This window comes from Lutra lutra, chromosome 12 (assembly GCF_902655055.1).
Source record: "Lutra lutra chromosome 12, mLutLut1.2, whole genome shotgun sequence".
Lineage (NCBI taxonomy): Eukaryota > Metazoa > Chordata > Mammalia > Carnivora > Mustelidae > Lutra > Lutra lutra.
Window position 1 is genome coordinate 47760000 of NC_062289.1, and position 24918 is coordinate 47784917.

Consider the following 24918-nt stretch of genomic DNA (forward strand, 5'->3'; position numbering starts at 1 on the left):
CCGTGCGCCTGGTCCCTTGTGCCCGAGAGTCCTTGCCCCGTGCTGGCCGTCCCTGCTGGCGTCTGTCGGGGTGCGACTCTGGGAGGCTTCTTTGGGAATAACTGAGGAGTAAGACTGGCTGTCAGCAGACACGGGGTGATGCAGACACTTGAGGCTTGAGCCCCCCACATCCAGCAAGTCCGGATTTTAATGATGTACAAAAAGAATGTTGCTTTTGCTTATAGTTCTACTTCAGGTTGACGGGGATAGAGGATACTTCTCTGTGTGGCCTGCTTTGAGATCTCTCTGAGACGAACACTTATGGGTGGTGCAGACCTCACTGAGAACATTAGCCGGGTGGTCCGAGAAGGCTGGTGGTTGTCCCCACAAGACGGAGGGAGGTCATTGTCAAGTGCTGCTGCCTTCAGGGGTTCTCAGGGTGCGTTATGCCTTGCTACATGTTAATTCAGACATTTTGCTGCCTTTCAGATGTATAATTTTACTAGCTTTGCAATGGTCTTGAATGAAGTAGACAGGGACATGGAGGGCGTGATTCCAAAGACAGACTGCAGGTTGCGGCCTGACATCAGAGCCATGGAGAACGGAGAGATAGGTAACGTGAGCGGTCGTGGTGAAGCCTCCCTTGGGGGGAAAGGAGTTTCATGAGTGTTTGCATCTTGTGGTACAAGTATTTGTCGTCTCTCTCTGGGAGATTGTTTTAATTAAAATTCCATCTAAATTTGTAGTTTACATTTAGATTCATTATTTCAGTGATCATCCCTGACAATTTAATATACTCCATATGGCCAGAGACAGATCTTAAATGTCAGAGGGGAATTTGAGAAAAGAATAGCATCATTATCAACTTGAAACTATATACTAATTAGTTCACTGTATTATTTCAGAACTTAAATACTACCTTGTGAGCCTCAAAGAAGAGCATGGCCTTGGTTAATTATGACATTTTTAGCTGGTGTTACATTTCTTCTAATTCAGTGGTTCTCAAAAGGGAAGCCGTTTTTACCCCCAGGGGACATGTGGCCGTGTCTGGAGAGTTTGTCATGGCTGGGGACTGTTGCTGGCATCTAGTGGTCGGAGGCCGGGATGCTGCCAGAGGTCCTCCAGCGCCTGGGACAGCCTTACAGAGAATCAGGTGGCACGAGGTGTGGGAACACTGAGGTCCAGAGTCCCTGTCTCAGTACCTTGGTGCTCCCTTTGAGTGATCAGGATCAGTGAGACAGTGCGCCAGGATTTTGAAAAACCGTTTGAATTTCTTATGACGGAACATGAAGGAGCTCTGTGAGGTCTCACCAAAGATTAAGAAAAATTTCACATTCACCAATTTTTCATTGAAGCTTTGTAACATAATTTTTTTGGCCTTAAGAATAAGTAGGTTTGGGGCACCTGGGTGGCTCAGTGGATTAAGCCTCTGCCTTCGGCTCAGGTCTTGATCTCAGGGTCCTGGGATCGAGCCCCGAATCCGGCTCTCTGCTCAGCAGGGAGCCTGCTTCCCCCTCTCCCTCTGCCTGCCTCTCTGCCTACTTATGATCTGTCAAATAAATAAATAAATCTTAAAAAAAAAAAGGTTCTTTGATAAGTACAAAGGTTGTTCAGGGTGAGACTGTAGAAGGAGACGACTAGGTCTTGAGTGCCAGCTCTGCCTCTTCCTACCTTGGGTCCGTGTTAAAATTTTAACGTAATATTGGTTTTCTAATAAAACAGAGAGCTCATGTGAATGCGTGTGGGTGATGCTTATCTGTAGCGTTACTGAGCCCGGCAGTCTCTACCTGTAGGATGACTGGTTTCCACTCATGTTTGTACCTTAGATCAAGCTAGTGAAGAAAAAAAACGACTGGAGGAAAAGCAAAGAGCAGCCCGCAAGAACAGGTCCAAGTCGGAGGAGGACTGGAAAACGAGGTGCGTGCGGCTGTGCAGGGCGGGGCAGGCGTGGGGCTGCAGAGCATTCCCAGGCCTGGAGTGAACAGCTAGTTCCCCTAGGTACTCAAGCTACAAGACTTGCATGTGTGACAAAGGAAAAGGGCTATTTGGAAATTAAGGTTTAAATATCCCCACACGATTATTGTAGGTAAGTGGTTTAAGCAAACCGTCTACCTTCCATGTCTGGTGAAGTCCTGTCTTTTTCTTGTTGTAAGAGGGAAAGGAAAGTAAAATCCAGAATGACACATTTGGGCATGAAAATAGGTTCAGAGCCATTTGCTACTGTGTGTATCCATTGCCGTTACTCTTCCAAACACGGGATTTGACATGCACCTGAAATACGAGTTGTATAAAATAACATCTTGGATTCCATTCAGAAATAGAAAGTGGGCCATAAGATTTCTTAGTTTTGGAAATTTTGTTTTTTTAAGAGTCAGGAGTTGCATAGTGACTTTATTGAGTAATAGAATCACTTGTAAACAGGAATAGGATAAAAACATTTTCTAAATTTATATCACATAGTAGAAACCATTGTAATTCAAAGTCATTAAATAAATTGTAGAGGCTATAGGGACATACTTCTGCAAGCATTCGGACATTATTTGATAGCCCTTTTGCATCTTAGGAAAACATAATTGCAATTGGAAATGACCTTGGATTTCATTTAATCTCGTGGTTTTGGGGCTTGGTTAGCGTTAAAAATCTCTTTTGCCAGTGAACGCATAAAGAATCTGCAAATACAGAACTCATGGGGGCAGAGCTGCTGCGGTGGGGCTGGGGGGTGGTCAGGACACGGCCGGTCCTCACCTGCTCCCACTCTGTATGGACCCTGGCTCCCTAGACCTCTGTGGAATACTGTTTGAAAGTGGTCTGGAAATCCCTTTGTTGTTGAGAGGAAAACAAATGCTGTTGTGTTTCATTTTGGGGATTTGCTTGAGGACACACAGCTAGTGAGCCCAAGCCCCGTGACTGGAGCCTCCACTGCCATCAGTCCTTCAGGCAAAGCTCCAAGCTGCCCTCCGATCCCCTTGAAAAGATTGGATTCATTTTATCATTATTTCTAATCTCTTTTGCAGAAACCCACTTTTGTACCATATTTCTAATTAGTAGCTCCTGTATTTTTCTGGTCACATTTTCAGGTGTACAAAGTAAGTGCAAAGTCCACTAAGAATTTTTACTGTCAGAGTCTTAGCGTTCGGAGAGCAGTGGGCTCCAGACAGCGGTGTGGCAGCCTGAAAGCCAGACCAGGTGCCGCCCTGAGTCACCACCTCAGGCCTCTCCTCCACGGACGCTCCTTTGTGCCTGTGTGAATATACGTGGTTTTGAAATGATCCTACTGGCTCTTTGTCAAAAGAATCTGCTTTGAGCTCATTTGTAAGGAGAGTTCACGTTCTCTGACTGGGTTCTTCTCAGGATTGATGACGTGTTTGAGTGGCGTGGTTCAGCTGGAGGTGAGGCAGGGAGGTTTGTGTAGGAACGTTTTCTGCTCGTTAGAGCTAACTGGCCTTCAGAGAAATCAGACCCAGAGACCTCTTAGAATCCGTCCTAAATTCCTCCACACTCGGAGCTGGCTTTCTGCTAACAGAGGAGTCGCTCGAAGAGAGTATAGGCTCCAGAGTTTTTCAGGCTGTAATGACAGCCCCTGCATCTGAAAATGGCTGCTTGTAATCCTGACCTGTTTTCCTAGAGGGCTCCTCACTGGGTGAGGTACGAGGAGGGAATGGAGGGACAGGTGAGGGACAGAATGTGAAGTGGCGGCGGGCGGGGGTGGGGAGAGGCGGGTGGGTGACGTGTTGAGGCAGGAATGTTGGCGGTGTGTCTCCCCGACAGTCTGAGCAACGCGCAGAATTCACACTTGATAGTCTGCTGTTTCACTGACACGGGCCCACAGACTCTGGAGACCCAAAATACTGAATAAAAGATGGTAGCAGGGAAATCTTACGCTCCTCTTCCTGTTACTGGTGCTTGTCTCAAATGTGAGTTTAGAAAGACAAATCACCTGAACTTACTGTGTATATGGGAGGTGTAGGATGAGAACAGCAGAGGTTTCCAGACACCAGTGCTCAAAATTAGGAGAACTAGCAGTTGAAGGAAACTCTGGTGGTCCTGGGCATCAGACCATCCGCTCTGTGGTGCTCCCCTCTAGTGCAGTGTTTGGACTCCCTCTGAGGGCACGCGGCCTCCAAAGAGAGGCTGCGGTTGCAGACATGGTCTTTAGAGAACTTTGCCTATGCCGTGGCACATGACCTGAGGCTTAGTTCATTTTCTTAATTATTTTTTATTACCTTGAGTTTGATGTGTCTGCTTTTCTGAAACGCTTGACTATGCTAAGCTTAACTACAAAAGTGCTATTACTGCTTGGACTTTGGGGACTGAAAGGAGTAGAACTATATACTTTATATTATTAGACAGAATTTTGACTTTGATCAAATAATTTTTTTTAATTTTTTAATTTTATTATTTTTTAAAGATTTTATTTGACAGAGAAATCACAAGTAGGCAGACAGGAGGCAGGCAGAGGTGGGGGAGCAGGCTCCCTGCTGAGCAGAGCCCCCAATGCAGGGCTCATTCCCAGGACCCTGAGATCAAGACCTGAGCCAAAGGCAGAGGTTTAACCCACTGAGCCACCCAGGCGCCTCCCCCACCCAAATAATGGTTTTTAAATATATTTTCAGTCTGGTTAACCAGATCTGATATATCCTGATCATTTAAAGTAGACTAAAATTTTCTAATTGGGACAAAGTCCCAAAAGCTAAATAGAGAATTTAGATATTAATATTCTAGGAAATGTGGTCTAATGGGCATTTATGATGTGATCCTTCAAGGAATTTGCCTGATCTGAAGCTTTTTTTTTTTCCTGTAAGAGCGTTTTGTGCTGCTGTAGGGATAATAGGAGCATTGGAGAATTACCAAACACATCTAACCTCCTTTTAATAGTTAAATTGCTTCTTACATTTTTTTTTTTAGAAAGACCTTTGAAACTTTTTCACAATGTTACTCTAAAAACAAAATCATACTTAGAAAAATGTGACACAAATTTAATTGTGAACCTTTTTGAGCAAGTAATTTTACATTTCCCTAGCCTGAAGGGAGCTGGGACTGTGGGAACTAGGTGGTGTTTTAAAGGGCAAGGAAATGATTAAAGCAGCTCTATGCAGGATTAAAGACCAATCGGGATGTTAACCGAGAGGTGCAACCTAAGAAGCCGTATTAGCATGAGGAAAATCGAGACCCAGGAAGATTAGGAGTAATTTCAGTGGATTTGGTGTAGCACAGTATATTTAAAAATCATGGACTTTAAAATCAAATTTAAGTTCGATACCAGTTATTAGCTTGCACAAGTTATTTAGCTTCTCTGACATTCCACTCCCTCTTCAAGTTTAAGGGCATTAACTCTGAATCCCGTACTATAGGTATGTTGTAGAGGTTCATTTCCTTATCCTAATTCCTTCCCCCAAAAGTGCCTTCTGGTGGAAGATAAGGAATGGGGCTAGAGGACCATCAGACCAATAGATTTGTTCTTACACCCCTACTAGACAGAAGGTCCTACTTCTGCTGAGTACTCTGCCAAATGCTATGGAAAAATCCGTAAACCTTTTGTGTGATGTCACTACATCTTTTGGAATATTATTCTGCCTAGGTGCTCTCTAAAAATGGCAGGACTTCTTTAAAAGTCTCTTTGGAAAACCCTAACTCAAGAGTGAGGGGAAACGCTGCAGGTGCTAGTGTAGTGGCAGGAGCCCTGTGGTTTCGGTTCCCACCCGTCAATCATGTCTTTTCTCTTTAAACAGGTGGTTCCATCAAGGTCCTAACCCCTACAATGGAGCACAGGACTGGCTTTACTCGGGCAGCTACTGGGACAGAAACTACTTCAATTTGCCTGACATTTATTAAAGTGCAGACAAGTCAGGGTGTTTGGCTAATCTACAAATAAGTCTTAAACCTATGTTTTTAAATTTTTTCCTTGGTTTCTACTCATCTTTTAAGAAAACAAAAAACGCGCTCATGAGATAACTTGCATTTCACCCAACAAATATAGGGCATAAGGTAATATTGGTGATGAAAGTCAGGAAAAATGGGTAATTTTGCTATCCAAATAGACTGATTTGAAATACTGTTTTATAGAGGTAAGAGAAATAGTGTGGAGAATATGCTTTTTATGGTTGTTGTTGCCATATTTATGGAAGGTTTATACCCAACTGTAACTTCAGCTTTATGGAATTATATAGTAATCCCAAATCAAGTTATTTTGAATATTTTTATGCCGTCATGCTTGAATGTTTTAGATGTAACTTTGAAATGTTTAGAACTCTTCTATACAATGTTTATGTGCTCAAATGCAGAGAAGGTTATGTCATTTTGTAAAGATGTTTAAAAGATGGCTTTTCTTCATACTAATCCTCTCCAGTTTCCCCCTTCCCACATCGGAAAAGAAAAAGTACCTGAATATTCAGAACAGGTGTTCCTGATTTGAACTGGAAAAGGTATTTCACTTATTTCTCTAAATTTACTTTTATAATTTTCTGTAATCTGGGTCCTTAGAATTAAAAGGTGTTTGAATTGAAAATTTGTATAAAATCTAGCAATACACAAAAAAGCCCTAGAAATAGATTCTAATCACCCTCATTACATAATGACAAACCTTTTTAAATGCTTCGACTTTGTGGCAAATGCCACCAGAGACATTACGTTGCACTCATGTATTATAAGTACCAAACTATATAAAAGGAGGTCTTGTGCATTTCAAGTTTGCAAGGCACCCATGTACTTAAAATATGTATGGAGACCTACTGTACAGTAGTTTTGCCCCTTTAATTGGGGTACATTAATCTTATGGTATTTATCCACCCAACCCCAGGCTGAGATCTTGCTCCAAGGGGCTTTAAGTAGCTGCCAGTAAATTATTTTAATTGCTGTCTTGAAGTTAACAAGTGTTATAATGAAATAATCTACCTGATGCTAAATAAAGGCTTTAGAATGTTCCCAGAAAGCGTGGTTTCTTAATCTGATCCGCAGTCCCGAGTGTCCTTACCAAGCCGGCCCTGTGCCGCCCTCTGCAGGGCCTGGAGCCAGCCCAGCAGCTTGCACTGGCGGCAGTACTGGTGTTCTGGGGCGGGAGTGGGGGAAAGACCCGCCTAGAAAGCCCAGTAGCTCTGCTAGTAGAGTGGAGTTGTTTTCAAGGCTCCACAAGTCTGAAAAGATTTAAGGCCTTTTGTAATCAATTGTCCTAAGTTACAAAATAAGAGCGCAGGGTTTTATGCTTGCAGGAAGTTTATTGACAAGGTACGCTCGGTGGCAGACTCCACCTTGAATGTTGGCTCAAACGGCATCATTTCCAGCATCTGTTAGGAATGCAAATAGTGAGTTGTTTAATCACGAAACCGAACATGTAAAATGAGTGGCAGAACAGAAATGTGAGGTCTACCCTCCCCTTATTAAATTCTTGTCTAATCATGTAGCTGTCTGTAATTTGCACTGCAATAGCCCAGAATTTCATGCTAAAAACAGCCATTCTGACTATTCCACTGGAAGTCTACAAAGGGGGTGAATGAGAAGGGAACATAGACCTAAGATTTGATAACAGAATAATCTCTTGAAATACTGTCACTGTGGTACTTAAACCTGCCTGTGAAGGAAATCTAGCTTTTGCCTGTGGGGTATTCAGCCTGAAATTCCCAGTGAAATATCTGAACTCTTTGGTGTATGGCTTTGACCTTGCATTGTATCATCTTGTCTCCCTGCTTCCTCTAGTGACCTCCTCCTGCCTTCTAGGTTTGTCATTCTTCTGACTTCCTGTTGAGCTATCAACCCCAGTGTCTGTCCTACGGATCCAGGGCCCTGAATCATGGGGTTCCCCCCCTTCACAGCTCCAGCATCCTCTTAGGTGCCGTCCCCAGCTCCTTCCCACCAGTTTTATTTTGGCCTCCTTGCTATGTCTGAGTCTGCTCTTTCCTGCCCTAGCCCTGGTCTTTAGGCTCTCTACAAGGCTGGTTCCTTCTTGGGCCTCAGGGGTCAGATGACATCTGGCCCTGAACACCCTAATAAAGGAGGGTCATTGTTGCCCTTACTGTACTTCACATGGTGTCATGAGCTCTCCGTCTGTTCCCCCATTGAGGGGGTAGGTCTAGGCCAGGCTCTGCCCACACACAGGGAAGGTGGGACGAGCATGGGACAGAGCATTAGGTACTAGTGGGATGAAGATGATTTGTGAGTAAATGGTCTGATCCAGTTCATGTCAGTTGTTTAGGTCCTTCAGCTGTTTTCCAGCCTGCCCAGTCTGTAAATCTTCACTCTCCAAGGGAACAAGCCTCCTACAGTGACAAGGTGCTCCACGGCATCTCTGACCTGTCACCTCTCTCTCCAGTAGGCCCTAGTGCTTGCATCTGGCCTCTGCCTCCACCCACCTCTTCACCTGCCAGTTATACAAAGTTCCTAATATCTTTTTTTCTTGTAAAGTCATCCCTTTTTAGCATCTTCCATGGGGCTAGCTGAAGAACCAGGTATTCAAAGGTGATTGAGTGGACTGGTTCATGTCTCGGGCCCTGAGTCCTCTATGTGAGTCATCGTGGTGCAGCGCACCTACTCTGCATTTCTTAGTAATCTGGGGTAATGAACTTGGGAGATAACCACATCACATTTGAGTATACCCCAACTCTTCGCATATCTCAATTCAATTTCTGTAAATACCTCTATCTCCAGGTCAACAAATCAAAGTACTAGTGTGTTAAGGCCCACATATTATGGTAGGAAGATTCACCTACCAGTTTTAGGTTTCTGCTCTGCGAACATGGGCAGTAGTCACAGTTATTTCTCCAGCAATACCGTAACTTCCAAAGGGAGTACGTTTGTCACCAGATCCTGAACCTTTTTTGGCTACATCTTCTACTGGGAATGCAACAGAAAGAAAAACTGGGCTTTGTGGCCTGGGGACATCTTGTCCACTTGGAGGAGAACTACCATTCTGGGGATTTGGGGTATGTTTCTGGACTTTCTGATCTGCAGGAACAGCAATGGGTACTTGGACTGCAGCGTATCTCTTCAAGGCATCTGACTGAGAAACAACAGCATGTCCAGGAAGAGGTTTCCAATCCTGAGCTTCCTGAACATTCGAGCCTACTAAAATAAAAGGTGGGGCACTGGTCTTCTTGCTGTCGTCCATCATCACGTAAGTTGGAGAAGTAACTTTCGGTGGCTGCTGCAGAAACTGTGGATCCTTAGGATTAGATAAATAGAGGGTTGCTTGGGGGAAAGGCCCAGGTGCAGGTGGCGGTGATGGGCGACTTTGTTGATTCATATCAGTTAGACAATAAAGGGTCCACATGTTAGAGTATGGTGGTGGTTGTCCTGCTTCGCTTGCTGCTATGGCTAAAAAAAAAAAAAAATTTGCAGGCATTAAAGGTCGGTCTCTGTATCAGGCACTATGCACAGAAATGTCTTTGTAAATTTTCTTTACATATAAACAAACAGCTGTCGTAGTAATGTGTGCCATAAAGCATGCTGTAGAGAGGGCTAAATCATGTTTGGTAATGTGAAAGACATGAGACTCTACCACTGGAAAGTGAGAACAGGGTCGTGCTAGCAGGTGGCAGGGGCACTAGAGTTGTGGCTAAAGCTGCAAGCTCATCCGAAGCCGCCAGTCCCAGAGCCGCCAGCTTGAGACACAGCCACCACAGCGCCTACACGCAGGGCATGGCGCGTCCACGACTTGGGGCTTTACCAAAAGAATTGATTGAAGTGTGTCTGAAGCCAGTGATAAAGCGTTAATGCATCTGCATAGTGAGTTTTTCTTTACTAAAGAAGTCCACACGGGGCCTCCTCTTTTGGTCATATTATCACTTATTTCTGGCCCTTGACAGGCCCCATAATCTCACATTAATTGGTCACCACATGCAGTGTGGTGTCACAGTGTCTAGGACTCAGAACCCCAGAGAGCACCCCCTTTAGGAAAGGCTTGAAATCATAGGTGCTAGATGGCAGTAAAAGGTGGGCTGGTCCCAGAGGGGCTCTTTAAGGGGAAATAAAGACGTCTGGGAGTGCCATCCGTCTGCTTAACACCACAGCATCTATGATGGCAAATGTAACTGGCCTAATGAAGACTGTACTGTCTTGGAGAACTAAGTGCTAGAAGATGGGATGGAGGTGAAACTTCTTCCGGAGGGAGAAGTGGCATCGGACCCAACTTGTACTGCGTTCCCTGTTTGAACACGGGGCCTCATATCCCCGGTGCAGCTCTTCTTCCCCAGAAAAGAACAGAACACTATGCACATGATTAAGCTGGTGAGTTTTCAGAGGCTTCAGATGCAGTCACTGGATCCTTCTGCAAGCCAGTTAGGAAACACGTATAAGCTAGCCTTCCATTTGCAGCCTCCACGTGGTGCTTTAGAAAAAGGGCAAGGCACTGGGGAGCCGGGACTTGGGGTGTCACTGCTGCTCCCGCCACAAGGGTTGTGCCCGTCCTGCATGCTAGCTCCCAATGCTGCCCTCAGCCTTTTCAGTGGTGCAGATCCCTGTCATACTGCCAGACAGAATTTGATCCCAAAACACCTGCTTTGGTAACACTTGACCTTTCCGGCTCTGGGAAGTGTCAGTGTGGAAGAGGACTTCTGCAAAAGGGAGCGGGGAAGTCAGCTCCATCTAGCCCTCAAGGGCGGAGGCAGGAGAGGGCAGACCCAAGTCCATAGCTGGAGGGAGGGAGAGATCAAGCCATGTCTGTGTCACAGGCAAGCCCAGGCGACGGAAAGCAGCAAAGCCCACGGTGGGGATTTTCACACGTTGGGGGAGCTGATGGGAGGAGACCAGTCCTCTTAGCAGCTCAAGCGGATGGCCAGCCTTTCCGCTGCTGCCGCCTCTGCACTCGCCCGTGGGACAGAAGTGTGGCCGAACCGTCCTGTCCGTCCAGCTCTGGAGCTGCCCCCGTGGCTGCAGGAGCCCCCTGGCAGAGGCAGGGTCCCGCGGGCTCCCCGCACCCTCTTGCAGAGCCCCCCAACTGCAGGGCGAAAGCAGGGGCGACACACCACCATGTCTCTCACGGGCCACAGGCCGCACCTTGGATGGCGTTGTGTGGTTGGAGTTTACACTCACAAGTGAGCAATTTCAGACCAACATCCCCTGGCTGACATCTGCAACAGCAGATCCAGATCCCAGATTTTGTGCCTGACTCGGCTTTTTCACTCCGTGGGCCATGTCCAAAAGTGCTAGGTGACCCAACTCGGAGGCCAGACTGGGGGATGTCACTTTAAAATCACTCATCTCGTAAGAGTAAAATCTCAAGTACAACAAAGCCTTTACGGAGTTCTGCCATCTTAAAACCTATTGAAAATCGAGCCTTTTGACCAACCTGGAGGGAGCCCACGTCCGTGGTTACCTGCAATACAGAGGTCACCTGAAAATATAATCGGTAATGTTGTAAGTACCTGATTTTCTTACCTGGCTCCATCAAACCTTGTTCAAGTGCTGCTTCCCGCTGTGGTTCGGGGTCTGGTTCAGTAAGACCTTCTGGAGCAGGAGGGGGGGCACCACCCGCTGCCCTTCCCTGCACAGCCGAGAGCACTGCTGTGGCAGCTTCCCCGGAGAGCACGAGTTTGACCTCCATCTCCTGGGCTGCAGAGTTTACCCAGGACTCCTGCCCAGGGTTGTCAGGGACTAGGGCAGTGAACTCCATTGCAACGCGCAGAGGTTTTTCAGAGCCTACTGCTTGGGTGGAACCCTCTGCCTCCAGGAGCTGTGCAGGCTGACCTTCCAAAGAGGTGTCAGGGAGCAGAACTGTTGCTTCTGCCTCCATATGGACTGAGGAATTATCCTCCTCCAGCTGTTTTACGGAATGCACAGCTTTCTCAGACATGCCCGTGGCAAGGGCTACAGGTATGGGACTAAGTGGTGGCTCATGTTCTTTAAGAGAAGCAACGCGATCAGTAAAAGGGATAACTATGTGTTCTGGTATTTGCTCCACGTAAGTGACTCCTTCAATCACAGGCTCATTGTTATAGATAGATGATATGTGAACGAAGGAGGTGACCTCAATATCAGCCTGCAACGGGGCTTCGGGAGCTTGGTCGTAAGCAGGAGGATCTTGTTCATCCTGCAAGGGGAAGGAGGAAGCCGCTGCTGGTTCAGCGTCATCGTCTTTAGGTTTAGAACCCAAATCTACACGGACAGCTGTTTGGCTCAGAACCTGCAGGACTGACCCCTCTGCAGAACACGCAGCAGGAGTGGCCGCCCCAGCATCTTCGACAGCCTCTGAGCTCAGCGCCTCGTCGGAAAACACAGGCATACTCGTGGCCACGTCCACCATTAACACGTCAGACTGATCAGAATGAACAGATGCAACTTTACCTAACATCTGAGCAGCAAACTGAGCTGGGTCTGCTGGGATGTAAGCGAACTCTGGTGACACAGCTACAGGAGGTGGTGATGACGGTGGGGTCGTCATCTTAGGGGTAGACACTTTCGAAGTGGAACCACGAGCTGCTTCAGGTGTCTCCTCGGGCTCCTGGAGCACCTCCGAGTGAACTGATGGGAACTGAGTGGTTTTGTTCATAAACAGTGGTCCAGTGATATTGTCCTCTTCTGTGTCCGTGGATTTCTCCATCCGTGTAGGTTCTTGGGAAACTATAGATGTTCCTACCTTTTCTTTCATACATTCTGCTTTCTTCTCTTGTGTCGTTCCTTCTGACCACTTCTCTACTAAAAAAGCCACATGGGTTAATAAGCAGATGTCCCTCCCCACCCCGATTTTAAAGCAGTAACAGGTTGAACACTCAGTTGTCAATACATACAAGCATGGAGTTTTGCTCAGTTTCCCAGCATCTGTGATTTAGAATGGGTGCACAGTGCTCGCTTCGGCAGCACATATACTAGAATGGGTGCACAAACTTCCCTGCCCTTACCCGCTCAGAAGACCCCTCAGTTCGTCTCCAAAATCAGTGACTCTGTGTAGCACAGTGACAAAACGAGGAAGCAGGTACCACCTTCAGCTGGTCAGCGTAACTGCCTAGAACTAAGGAAGCTAGAAACCTCCATGGATAAAGCTCCTGATCCAAACTTCTACAAAAAAACTCTGGGGAGTGTAGGGGGTGAGGGCAGGGGGGGGGTTCCACCTGACCAGTAAGTGATCTAATCTTCAGCTGACATAATGGGTTCTTAATGAAACAAATGCTGTCATGTCAATAAAGGCAGTCCTCAACGTACGAAAACTGGTATATAGAATTTAACAGTGAATGGGACAACGGGGCCTATAAAATATTTTGACATTAGGAAACGTCATCTAGTCTAACCTAAAAATGGTAGCACTTGCTGATGAGGTGTGATAACGCAGCAGCTAAAGTCGAATTGACCCACAGAGGCAGAAAGAGAACTCTGGATCCATCAGTGGCTGCAGCGGCGACTCTGGCATGAGGGCATTCCCCTTGCTTGGGAGGTCGAGACAGCTAATGACCTAGAAGAGCTCCTAGGTTAGGGGCACCCTTTCCTCTGCTCAGCACCTTCCTGTCCCCCACACCCCTTCCTTATTGCACCTTTCACAGCTGCTTGTTCTACTGAGGTTTTTCGCTTGGGGAAGCATTTCCCTCATAATGAAATCGGCAGGAAAGGCAGAAAGTGGGTGTGTTTCAGCTTTGTTCTTACTCCTAGCACGCTGTCTGTATTCCTCGGCTGTGACCTTCTTGGGGTCTCATTGCATATCAGGGCCTCACAAGCCTTTTCATATCGGCTGGGCCCAAGCCCACGGCCCCCGACGGCACCCCACTTCTGATATCCCCACTCCGCGTCTATTCTCCCACTAGCTCTTCCCTGCTAAGCCTCAAGCCATCCTCCACACACAGGCAGCTCAGGAGTTGGCCAGCAACCCAAAGGAAATGGATTTGTAGACTTTGGTGGGGATCCTTCCCTGCAAACACCCCCTCTCTGATACTTTGTTGCCCAAATCCCAGCCATAGTAGTAGCCCCAAACTCTGCTGCTCCATTTTCTCTTCCCAGACACACTTCCACTCTGTGCTTGGCTTTGCTTTCCTGGTGCAAGAAATTGGAAAATGCTGCTAGGGTGATGAGGGGGCTCACTTTTCTGTGAATCTCATCTCCTAGGGATCCAGGCACTGGACTTTGCTTTATAGAATTGCTCTAGCTTTTATGATGGTTGAGGATAGGAGGCTAAGTGTGCCAGCAGCCCCTTCGTCATGGCTGAAACTGAAATCTCTCTCCCTCCACTGACTTTCACCTAGCTCAGTATCTGGCAATGGGCAGGAATTTAAAGATTTGTTAAATAAAATAATGAACTGGACTTTACAGACAGGTGGGATTTGAAAGGTACACGGCAGCTCCTGGAGAAGGAAGTAGCATAAACCAAAAATTGGGCAATAACAAGCTGTCTGGCGCACGGAGAGGGAGATCACGACAAAGGTAGGAGGGATTCAGATCGTAGAAAGCTTTCTTTGCACGGCCTGGTCTTGGAAAGGGATCAAAATTTACACACTATGACAGACATGCCAGAAAGCATTACTTTACTTTCTCTATTTGCATTAAAATGCTTGTTTCTAAATGGTAAAATGTACCTGATCTAGGTTAAAAATATTAAAATATTAAAAATAGTCTCTTGTGGCTAATTAAGTCAGCCTTTTAGGGGTACTTAGCAAAGGTTCTCCCACTTCTAAAGAAGGAAACAAAATGCTGGAGTAAGCGCTGGCTCTGATCCATGTTGCTCTTTGCCGACTCTTGGTGGCCTTGAGGAGAGCCACCATTCCTACTGCGTGGGCCCTGCGTGTTAGTCCCTGACTTGGCCGTATTCGCTGAAGGAGTTCCACTTTGTGGGAAATGTGGCTTGTTATTTCCTGGTAGATCCCTTTCCTAATTTAATTTCTTCCTCTTAAGCATCGGAGACCCAGCTGCCAGTTTTTATTTAGCCCCAGCGTGAACATTACGTGCTGCAGCTCTCTGCTGGTGGGGCGAGTAACTTCGCTGTGTCCCAGCCCGATTCCCTGCTAGTCAGCACTCAGGGACCACTGGGACATAGCTGGACCAACTACAGCCACATGTGGGCCCTGGGACACCAGAAATCTTACCTCTGGCCCAGCTGAGACAGACCCTCCATGATTTCTAATCTACAGCTTCAAATTTATTCTTTCAGTAATTACGGACTGAACGTCTGAGCATGACGATTACAGTGTGGGTGCTGAGCGGAGCACGGGTTATGTTAGACGCAGTGTCACGCTAACCATGCAGCCGCTCTGAGAGGCACCCAGGAAAGCAAAGCACAAGCCTTATGTTCGGATTTTAGAGAATTCCAGTCCGAGATTCTCACCCATCTTCCTTACAACGACTTCCAGTCTCAGCTAGCACTTCATGTCCACTGCCCACGCCCTGGACCACAGTCCCACGCCAGGAAGGACTTCCTGTTTCCCAACCCTTCACAGCAGGAAAGGAGCTTATATCCTATGGCATATATAAAATAAAAACTTGGGCGCCTGGGTGGCTCAGTGGGTTAAGCCTCTGCCTTCGGCTCAGGTCATGATCTCAGGGTCCTGGGATTGAGTCCCGCATCGGGCTCTCTGCTTGGCAGGGAGCTTGCTTCCTCCTCTCTCTCTGCCTGCCTCTCTGCCTGCTTGTGATTTCTGTCAAATAAATAAAATCTTAAAAAAAAAAAACAAAAAAACAACCTAGTGGTCTTTGATAGTTTAAAGAAAACAGAAAAAAAAAAAAACCTTGATTCTGGTATCTTGGGCTCTTAAAAGTCAGCTCTGCAAATTCCAAGAAAATCTTCAACGAAAACAGGCTCCTGAAAAACTCCAAAGTTGTTTCTTACTATGAACTTTGGAAACTCACTACTGAGTAAAATGGCTTCCAAACTATATTCACCTTTTCCCCTAAAGCAAATGAACGCGTCAATGGGTAGAGATGAACGGAGCGAAGATGAACAATGGGAGGCTATCTGAAATCAATGTACACTAGCTTAATGTTTTTCAGAAGTATCCCTGTGACACCGAAGGGTTTGGATTTTGTGAACAACAGGGCGCTGTCAATGTTCCTGGACAGCAGAGAGCTACAGTTAGCTGCTCAGGTCCAAGATATTCTTCCTGCCCATACTGACTCTTGTGTCCTAGTGTCCCTGACCCCCCTGTCCTCATTTTCCTGGTTTGCTATATCTGCTTCTTTTCTTACTCCTAATCATGTATTTCTGCCCTAGGCTGCCAATCTGACCTCAACTCTTGACAATACCATTGACTGGGTCCAGGATTTATTATTCTTCTTTAGTATGGACTATTCCCCAATTGATTAATCTTACCACAATGGAAAAGCATAAAACACCCAAGTCTCCCTCCCAGTATCACAACCAGATAATCATTTGAACCTTTTTTAAACTTAATGAAATTCTTACCTGTGTACAAATCACCACCCTGTCTAGGCAAATATGAGACTTCAAGAAATACAAAGGATCATTTTGGCACAGTACATCCCCGCTTAGGGAATCAGTATAGCCTTACATAAAAAAAAATGCCCAGGTGGGACGCCTGGGTGGCTCAGTTGGTTAAGCAGCTGCCTTCGGCTCAGGTCATGATCCCAGCGTCCTGGGATCGAGTCCCACATCGGGCTCCTTGCTCGTCAGGGAACCTGCTTCTCCCTCTGCCTCTGCCTGCCATTCTGTCTGCCTGTGCTCGCTCTCTCTCCCTCTCTCTCTCTGACAAATAAATAAATAAAAATCTTAAAAAAAAAAAAAAAAAAAAAACCAGGAAAGTACAGAGTAGCACCAGAGCTTCACAAAATTTAGTATAGATTGTTCTGAAATTGATACATTTCTCATTTATTTAATAAGAATGGCCACAAGTATGTGAACCAACTGTGAAAATAATGTATAGAGTTTGGCATAAGAATTAAACTAAAAACATTATGAATATTTAATATGAATAAATAAGACATTTAATGGTATGCATAGCTGCTATGGCGCTTCATAGAAATTGAAATTGGGCATGATTATCATTACTATTTTACGGCCAAGCCAAGAATGTCCAGGATCAGTAAGAAAAGTTAATGGGTTGGGGCGCCTGGGTGGCTCAGTCGGTTAAGTGTCTGCCTTCAGCCTGGGTCATGTTCCCAGGGCCCTGAGATAGAGCCCCACATCAGGCTCCCTCTCCCCACTTGTGCTCTCTCTATCTCTGTCACTATCTGTCTCTCTCAAATAAACAAAATCTTAAAAAAAAAAAAAAAAAAGTTAACAGGTTAACTCAGTTGGGCTAGGCTTTCTTGATTCTTCCAAAGAGTTAGCTACTTCCTGCCTTTGTTGGGAGCAGGAGAGGGTTGATACTAAAAACTAGACTCAGTAAAGCTGAAGGGGATGGAAGGTGATGGTGTTGAGATTTCATTTGCCACTCCACATGGGGAAACCACTGCTCTCTTCTCACTGAGTGGTGAAAAACTACTAGCACAATCTGGCTTCAGGCTCTACACAAGAAAGTGACCACAGAGGAAGTGGAAGAGGAGGAGATACTATGGGGAAAGGGAGCTGAAGTCCCTCTCCACTTTCAGTTCAAGAATTTAAAGTTTTTCCAGAGGGATCAGAGAATGTTATTTACTATGGAAAGAGTATGAGTTACGCTGCTAGGAAGATCTAACTTTCGATCCTATCCCTGGCAATTAATTTTTAGAAGCTTACAAGTTTTTTAATCATGCCCGAGCATCAGATTTCTATGTAAAATTGTAATGATGTTACCTTATAAAGTTGCCTTAATTGACAAAATATATGTAAGGACCTAGGACAAAATATCTCACTTCATTTTACTTCATAAATACACCTTTTTCCCCCGCTACAGATTGAAGCTTTGTGGCAGCCCTATGTCAATCTAGGATGACTGGCTGTTCCCCCATCTTTCTCCCTTTCCTGGAACCTCCCTAATTCCCAGAGACAACAATATTGAAATTAGGCCAAAGAATAACCCTATAATGGCCTCTAAGTGTTCAAGTGAAAGGAAGAGAGAGCCACATGTCTCGCATATCAAATCAAAAGCTAGAAATGATTAAGCTTAGTGAGGAAGGCATTTGAAAACGAAGGCCAAAAGCGAGGCCTCTTATGCCAACCAGGTAGAGAAGTTGTGAATGCAAAGGAAAAGTTCTTAAAGGAAAACTGAAAGTGAACACACAAATGATAAGCAAAACAGCCTTACTGCTGAGATGGAGGAGGTCTGAGTGGTCCGGATAGGCCAAACCAGCCACAACATTCCCTTAAGCCAAAGCCTAGTCCAGAGCCAGGTTCTGACTCTCTTCAGTTCTGGGAAGGCTGAGAGAGGTGAGGAAGCTGCAGGAGAGAAGTCTGAAGCTGGTGGACGGTGGATGGTGAGGTTTAAGGCAAGAAGCCGCCTCCGTGACGTCACAGTGAAGGTGAAGCAGCAGGTGCGGATGGAGAAGCTGCCCCAAGGGACCCAGAAGCTCTCAGATCATCAACAAAGGTGACGACACTAAACAATAGATTTTCAATGTAGATGAAATATTCTTACAGTAAAAGATATCTACGACTTTGATGGCTAGACAGGAAAAGGCAATGCCTGGCTTCAAGGCTTCAAAGCTTCAAAGCACAGGCCGACTGTCTTGTTAGGGTTACTGCAGTTGGGGACTTCAAGTTGAAGCCAAAGCTCCTTTGCCGTTCAGATAGTCCTAGGACCCTGAAGAATTAGACTAAATCTGCTCTGCCTGTGCTCTAGAAATGAACAATAAAGCCTAGATGATATCATGTCTGTTTATACCGTGGTTTACTGAAGAGTTTAAGCCCACTGTTGAGACTTGTTTCTCAGAAAAAAAAGATTCCTTTCAAAATAGTACAGCTCACTGACAATGCACCTGGTGACCCGAGAGCTCTGATGGAGATGTACAATGAACTGAATGTGGTTTTCATGCCCGCTAATACATCAGCGCTGCAGTCCATGAACCAAGAAGTCATTTCAACTTTCAAGTCTCATTATTTAAGAAATACCTTTCATAAGGCTATCATTGTAAAAGATAAGGATTCCTTGGATGGATCTCGGTGAAGTCAGATTAAAGCCTTCTGGAGGGGCGCCTGGGTGGCTCAGTGGGTTAAGCCGCTGCCTTCGGCTCGGGTTGTGATCTCAGAGTCTTGGGATCGAGCCCCGCATCGGGCTCTCTGCTCAGCAGGGAGCCTGCTTCCTCCTCTCTGCCTGCCTCTCTGCCTGCTTGTGATCTCTCTCTGTCAAATAATAAAATCTTTAAAAAAAAAAAAAAAAACAAACCTTCTGGAAAGGATTCACCATTCTAGATGCCATTAAAAACATTTATGATTCATAGGATGAGGTCAAAATATCACATTATTAGGAGTCTGGAAGAAGTTGACTTCAACCACTTGGAGGGGTTCCAGACTTCCATGGAGGAAGTCCCTGAAGATGCGGCTGCATGGCTGCAAGTTCATGATCAAACTTGAACAGATGAGGAGTTGCTTCTAATGGATGAGCAAGGAAGGTCCTTTCCTGAGATGGAATCTACAATCCTGGTGAAGATGCTGTGACAATTGTTGAAATGACAACAACGGATATACGGTATTCTATAAACTTAGTTGATCAAGCAGCAGCAGGGTTGAGATTGACTCTAATTTTGAAAAGAGGGGCGCCTGGGTGGCTCAGTGGGTTAAGCCGCTGCCTTCAGCTCAGGTTATGATCTCAGGGTCCTGGGATCGAGTCCCGCGTCGGGCTCTCTGCTCAGCAGGGAGCCTGCTTCCCTCTCTCTCTCGCTCTCTCTCTCTCTCTGCCTGCCTCTCTGTCTACTTGTGGTCTCTGTCAAATAAACAAATAAAATCTTTAAAAAAAAAAAAAAACAAACTAATCCACATTAGTTTAGTCCACTTGCTAAACTGAATGGTGGGTAAGTTTCTCAGTAAACAAATCTGTCTCAAAAGCTACCAGTTAATTACCTCCCCTCATAAAGATTCACCAGCTTTACCACCCTACTCAAACATAGGAAGCCTGCTCACTCCTAAGGCTCTCAAACATAGCTCCTGGTGTAGAGGGCATGAGTACAAGCCTGTCATTACCTTGACTTCTTGGGAAACCAGCCTAATAGGGAAGGGGAGAATGGTCAGTGTTCTAGCACTTGTCTGAATCCTGCTCGTGGCAAGCAAAGCCCAGACCTGCGTCCCATGGTAAGCTGAGATGCCATCAGGACCCTGCAGGGAAGCGATCAGACTCGAGAGCAAATATTCCAGAACCACAGCACTTCACTCTCCTGCCCCTTCACAAATGCTGATTCTTGCTGGTTTTAGTCTTGATCTGTTGTGGGTATATCTTTCACTGCAGATCCAAATCCTCAATTTTTACATTTTCCTAGGTTCTACTTCTGACTTCTCCCTAGCTTGACTAGGTTATGTACTGGTATCACCAAACTGGCAGAGTATAAAAGTAGCTCAGCCTCACCTGATCCTACCTTTTCTTTACAGTCATTCCAAAATATTGGCTAGCAAATGCAGCAAAAATTATTTCTTTATTTCCCTCACTGACCACAAGTCTCTATTTTCCCCACAGAATTCTGTCAAAAGCTGCTTCTTACCATTCTTTTAGATGCGTATGCCTGTCCTTGGGATGACCAATTTATCCCCTTTTGCTTTGATCCTCCCACCATGTAAACTGCCTTTTTTTTTTTTTTAAGATTTTATTTATTTACATGACAGACAGAGATTACAAGTAGGCAGAGAGGTAGGCAGAGAGAGAGGAGGAAGCAGGCTCCTTGCCGAGCAGAGAGCCCGATGTGGGGCTCAATGCGGGGCTCGATCCCAGGACCCTGGAACCATGACCTGAGCCAAAGGCAGAGGCTTTAACCCTCTGAGCCACCCAGGTGCCCCTGCCTTTCTCTTTTTTCATTGCTCTTTTGTCAACGCAATTTCATGCTGTCACGTTCACATAGGCATTTACACATACACACATAAAACACAACTTCTCTTCTAAGCAGAGGGATGGCCCTAGGCCACAGAGACGGCTGGAGAAGACCACTTTGTAGGAAAAACTTCTCTTCACTATCTAGAGACTCTTAGAGAACAGAAAAGGTGGTCAGTAACACCTAATTGATCCCCTGCCCTCCAACTGGACTGCAGGTAACCTATCACAGGGAGGAAAAAAGAAAAAAGGATGTTTCTTTGTTGAATAAAAAAATCTTCCAAGAAGAATGTTTATACAACTTTCCTATATAGTATATCTCATTATCATGTAGTCTTTATTACTACAACATCCAATTTTCTTCAAAGTTCAGTGTACTTCCTTTAAGATGGGGGCACTGAAAAGGGTTTTGGGGCGCCTGGGTGGCTCACTGGGTTAAGCCGCTGCCTTCCGCTCAGGTCATGATCTCAGGGTCCTGGGATCGAGCCCCACATCAGGCTCTCTGCTCAGCGGGGAGCCTGCTTCCCCCTTTCTCTCTGCCCACCTCTCTGCCTACTTGTGATCTCTGTCAAATAAATAAATAAAATCTTTAAAAAAAAAAAAAAAGAAAGAAAGAAAAGGGTTTCACTCATAGCTTATCCACACTGTTTGAGTTCTCATTGTACCGAATGGTTTGAAGGTTGAGTCTTTCCTATTTTTGTCTTTTAAAGATTTAAAATCCTCCAGACTATCTCCAGATTTTTAAAAAATGGATCAAATAATTAAACAATCACATGGATGGTTTATTTTTCAAAACATCAGAGTGATTAAACAAAAAATATTTATGGGCACCATTCTTAAACATATGGTGGTAATGATGCAATAATTTATAACTAGGATAAGTCAACTGTTACCACTTGTGTTACTTACCTTTAATCTGATGAAATTGTTTAACAAGATCTTTTATATCCAGAGAAGTATTCCCTGAAGGAATAAATACAGGAAATTAGATACATAAAAGGCCCAATTTAAAATGCCTTCCTTTTCAAAGCAACACGTATATAATCTAAAGGAATAACAAACCTTCTCTAAACACAATAAGTTCTTTAAAATAAACTGCTGCGAACTGGGTGATGTTTGGCGGATTGGTTTTGAGAACGGCTCTGCTGACTCCTTCAAGCAGAGTCTTGAGGCCATAAGGTACGACAAGTCTGGGCTTTGAAGAAATCATTTTGGCAGGATGTCTGTAATCTCAACTATAATGAAGAAAAACAAAGTCTTATATATTTTTTATTGAAATATTCATGAGATAACTAGTTTCTAAGAATAAACATATCTCCTATTGAAATTATTAGCTTGAGTTTAATCTCTAGGCATTTATTCTAACAAAAATGAGCTAATTACACACACACACACACACACACACACACACACACACACACTCCCAGTAGATTATGTGCAGATGAGTGATATGGTACTATTAAAGAAACCCATGGGAAAAGCCCTGCCAAGAACTCTAGGATCATACTAAAAACAAAGAAGGAAAAATCAACCAACCAAACAAAACTTGTTCCTGTAAAATTCAGTAAATATTTTGTACAGAGTTTCCAAAAAGATAAATTAAAGTCATGTGTCTGTGTATAAACAAGATCCTTCCAAACTACATAGGGGCACTGGCTTTTCTGTGCCTTCATCAAATAGAATTGTAGAATAGGGTTTTTCTACAAGAAAATCTCTTTTTCCTCCTTTTTCTAAATCTACCCCTGGACACATCAGCTTTCAATATACAATTTTTAGCTTTAAATTTAATTTTGCCTTAACACTAATCAGAATAGGAATAAGTTACTTGTGGTATCATACCACCCACCACCATATGCCTCTCTTTCTCATACCCTCCCTTAACCTCTGCCCTTGTTTTCCCCTCACTCCCCCTCCTCCTCCCTTTCTGGATTTTAAGTGGTACCAAGGGTATTGCATAGTCTAACCTGCAATGCTCAAGAGTTGCAGAGGTTGCCATTCTAAAGTGTGTGTGTGTGTGTGTGGTTTCATTGTAGAAAATGATTTAAGGTTTATAAAAGAACAAAGTTATTTAAGGAAATAAGTTCAGTGGTAAGGGCAAAATTATGGTAGAAAAGATATGATGAAGCCACAGGTAAGGTTATATCCCAAGACAAGCCATAGGCCCTACACTTTCATAGAGATGGAGTGTCAGATCAGCCCTTGAGCTACCCAACAGACATTACAAAATAGGAAACGGTTAAATGATTTGTCTTTCCTGAGATAAAAAAAAAACAAATCAGCTGCCTGGGAGAATCACAGGTACTGTGAACACTGAGACCCTGGAGAAATTTCTCCTATGGGTCCTTATAAAGGGGAGAATACTGCGAGATAATGAATCATGTCAACAACACCCCTACAATAAAGAGAGTAATGAGTTTCATGGGGCTAAGCTGCACAGTTACAGCAATTATACAAGGAGCCAACCTCTAATAAAGTAATGTGTCATAGCAAAGTGCTGAATATTTAAAAGCACATTTTGTCTTCCCAAAGGTCAGGGGAGAAAATGAATCTCTATTGGCCAAAGCAAACCCTTTGAGGATATCATTAAGTGTACTGAATCCTTTAATGAAAACCTACTCTTAGAGTATAAGTCAACGGGACCTTTACTAAATTAAACCATCTTTTAAAAAAAAAACTACTGGCGCAGCTTTGGCAAGCCCACATGCTAAACGTCAAGGGCCATAGGCAGTAATTTTATGTATGATCCATGTATATACTTACACTCTATTTGTGTGTACGTGTGTGTGTATGATTTTTTCAAGTACACCCTTGGCACTCCAGTGAGAGTAGGTAAGCCGTGTTTGGAAACGTGGCTTACTAACAGCCGTGGTGGAGCTATCGAAACACCCTTCCTGCAGGCAGTTAGCAGCTGATGTCACCAACCGTGGAGAGAACGGCCGTACAGTGATCCTACTGGTTCTCGGCGCAGGTGCTAGCCGCGCCCCCACCCACACCAGCCTCTGGGACCTGGGATGCTGAGCGTCCTACAACACAGTCCCATGCAAAAAACCTTCCTGAGCAAGTTGAGAAATACTGACTGGCACAGGAAGCAAGCTTACATCCACGGGTACTCACACACACCTACACTGAAGAACGCGTAACAGTGACCGTGTAACTGTTCCCACAACTCTCCTTTAAAAAATATTTGTTAAATACCAGTTTTAGGACCCCCAACCCCCATGCTGAACCATGAGCTCCCAGTTTACCCACTCCCCCAGGGCTAACTCCTGAGCAGGAGGCAGAGGACGCGTGAGTGGGGGCTTCGGAGCCACTGGAAACATTCAACAGGACACACCACTCATTCGCTCAAGACCTACGCCGGGGTCTGGGCTCGGTTTGCCGTTGGATTTGTTTGGTGACAAGGGCACCGAAATGGAGAGCGGGTCCGGGTTCCGCGTCCACTAGCTCTGGAGGTGCACGTGGCAGACTCTCCGCCCAGATCCGGCACCTCCGCCACACTAGCCGGTTGGGCCTACCCTTCCCCACGGGGTCCCCCTTCCGGAGGCCCTCCGCCTTCCCCCACACTAGAAGAACTGTCCACCGAGCCCACTGCGCAGGCGCCCCGAGGACCTCACTGCCTCCCGGCCACTCGGTGGGGGGTCTTTTCTCCAGATTCGCCCCACCTTCTCCTTTCCGGCTGTGCTCTAAAGAGCTTCCTCGTTGCCCCCTTGCCGGCGGCTCCTGTAGGAGCCCGAGCTCCCTGCGGAGCTTTTATACCCCCTGATGACGTCAGGCCGTGCGTCACAAAGCCCCTCCCTCCCTCGGAGGGCTCCCAGCCAATGGGGAGCGGAAGGGGAGCCGAAGGGAACGAAGGCTGGATCTCCGCGAGCAGAGCTGGGGAGTCGCCTCGCCTTTTCTGACAGAATACGAACGGGCGTAGGGAAACTGGCGTTTTCAAACGGCCAGGAGTCTGTCAAGGCGATGGCCTCTTCGCTTTTGGTCGCACAATATAAAAAAAGAGCTGTTGTAGAAGGAAAGAGAAATAGATTTATGGCAGTTCTCGCCGTCACCACCGCGCCTCTTCACACCACTCCCCCACCTCACCTGTTAACTCTTCTCAGTCACCTTTCCGAAGACTAATTTGTCACGTTATACATAACTACTATAAAGT

The 24918-nt window shown here is 45.5% G+C and overlaps 2 protein-coding genes across 6 annotated transcripts in view; one reads left to right on the forward strand and one right to left on the reverse strand.

Moving 5' to 3' along the window:
• Positions 1–6907, forward strand: part of OSBPL1A (oxysterol binding protein like 1A) — a 237375-nt gene extending 230468 nt beyond the window's left edge. Inside the window, exons 26-28 of the mRNA XM_047696489.1 lie at positions 469–592; positions 1806–1896; positions 5709–6907. Of these exons, the coding sequence (XP_047552445.1) occupies positions 469–592; positions 1806–1896; positions 5709–5811 (318 nt within the window). The 3' untranslated portion in view covers positions 5812–6907. The remainder of the gene's footprint in view (positions 1–468; positions 593–1805; positions 1897–5708) is intronic.
• Positions 6908–7054: 147 nt separating this feature from the next.
• On the reverse strand, positions 7055–24549 carry CABYR (calcium binding tyrosine phosphorylation regulated). 5 transcript variants are annotated; one of them, XM_047698284.1, is made up of 6 exons: positions 24431–24549; positions 21831–22003; positions 21678–21731; positions 11344–12597; positions 8679–9282; positions 7055–7259 (listed from the first exon to the last, which is right to left on the reverse strand). In XM_047698284.1, the coding sequence occupies exons 2-5, from the start codon at positions 21976–21978 to the stop codon at positions 8684–8686; spliced, it is 2055 nt and encodes a 684-aa protein (XP_047554240.1). In that variant the 5' UTR covers positions 21979–22003; positions 24431–24549; the 3' UTR covers positions 7055–7259; positions 8679–8683. The 5 variants fall into 5 exon arrangements, with proteins under 5 accessions (XP_047554240.1, XP_047554238.1, XP_047554243.1 ...); XM_047698282.1 differs by having other exon boundaries at positions 11344–12600; positions 24431–24546; XM_047698287.1 differs by having other exon boundaries at positions 12250–12600; positions 24431–24536.
• Positions 24550–24918: the final 369 nt, after the last annotated feature.

What these genes read in the sequence shown, in the direction of transcription:
- CABYR (XM_047698282.1), bottom strand. Translation starts at nt 21,978, where the DNA reads ATGATTTCTTCAAAGCCCAGACTTGTCGTACCTTATGGCCTCAAGACT. An exon ending in ACTTATTGTGTTTAGAGAAG is followed by an intron (nt 21,732 to 21,830) that starts GTTTGTTATTCC and finishes TTATTCCTTCAG; the next exon opens with GGAATACTTCTCTGGATATA. An exon ending in ACAAGGTTTGATGGAGCCAG is followed by an intron (nt 9,283 to 11,343) that starts GTAAGAAAATCA and finishes TTTTTTTTTTAG; the next exon opens with CCATAGCAGCAAGCGAAGCA.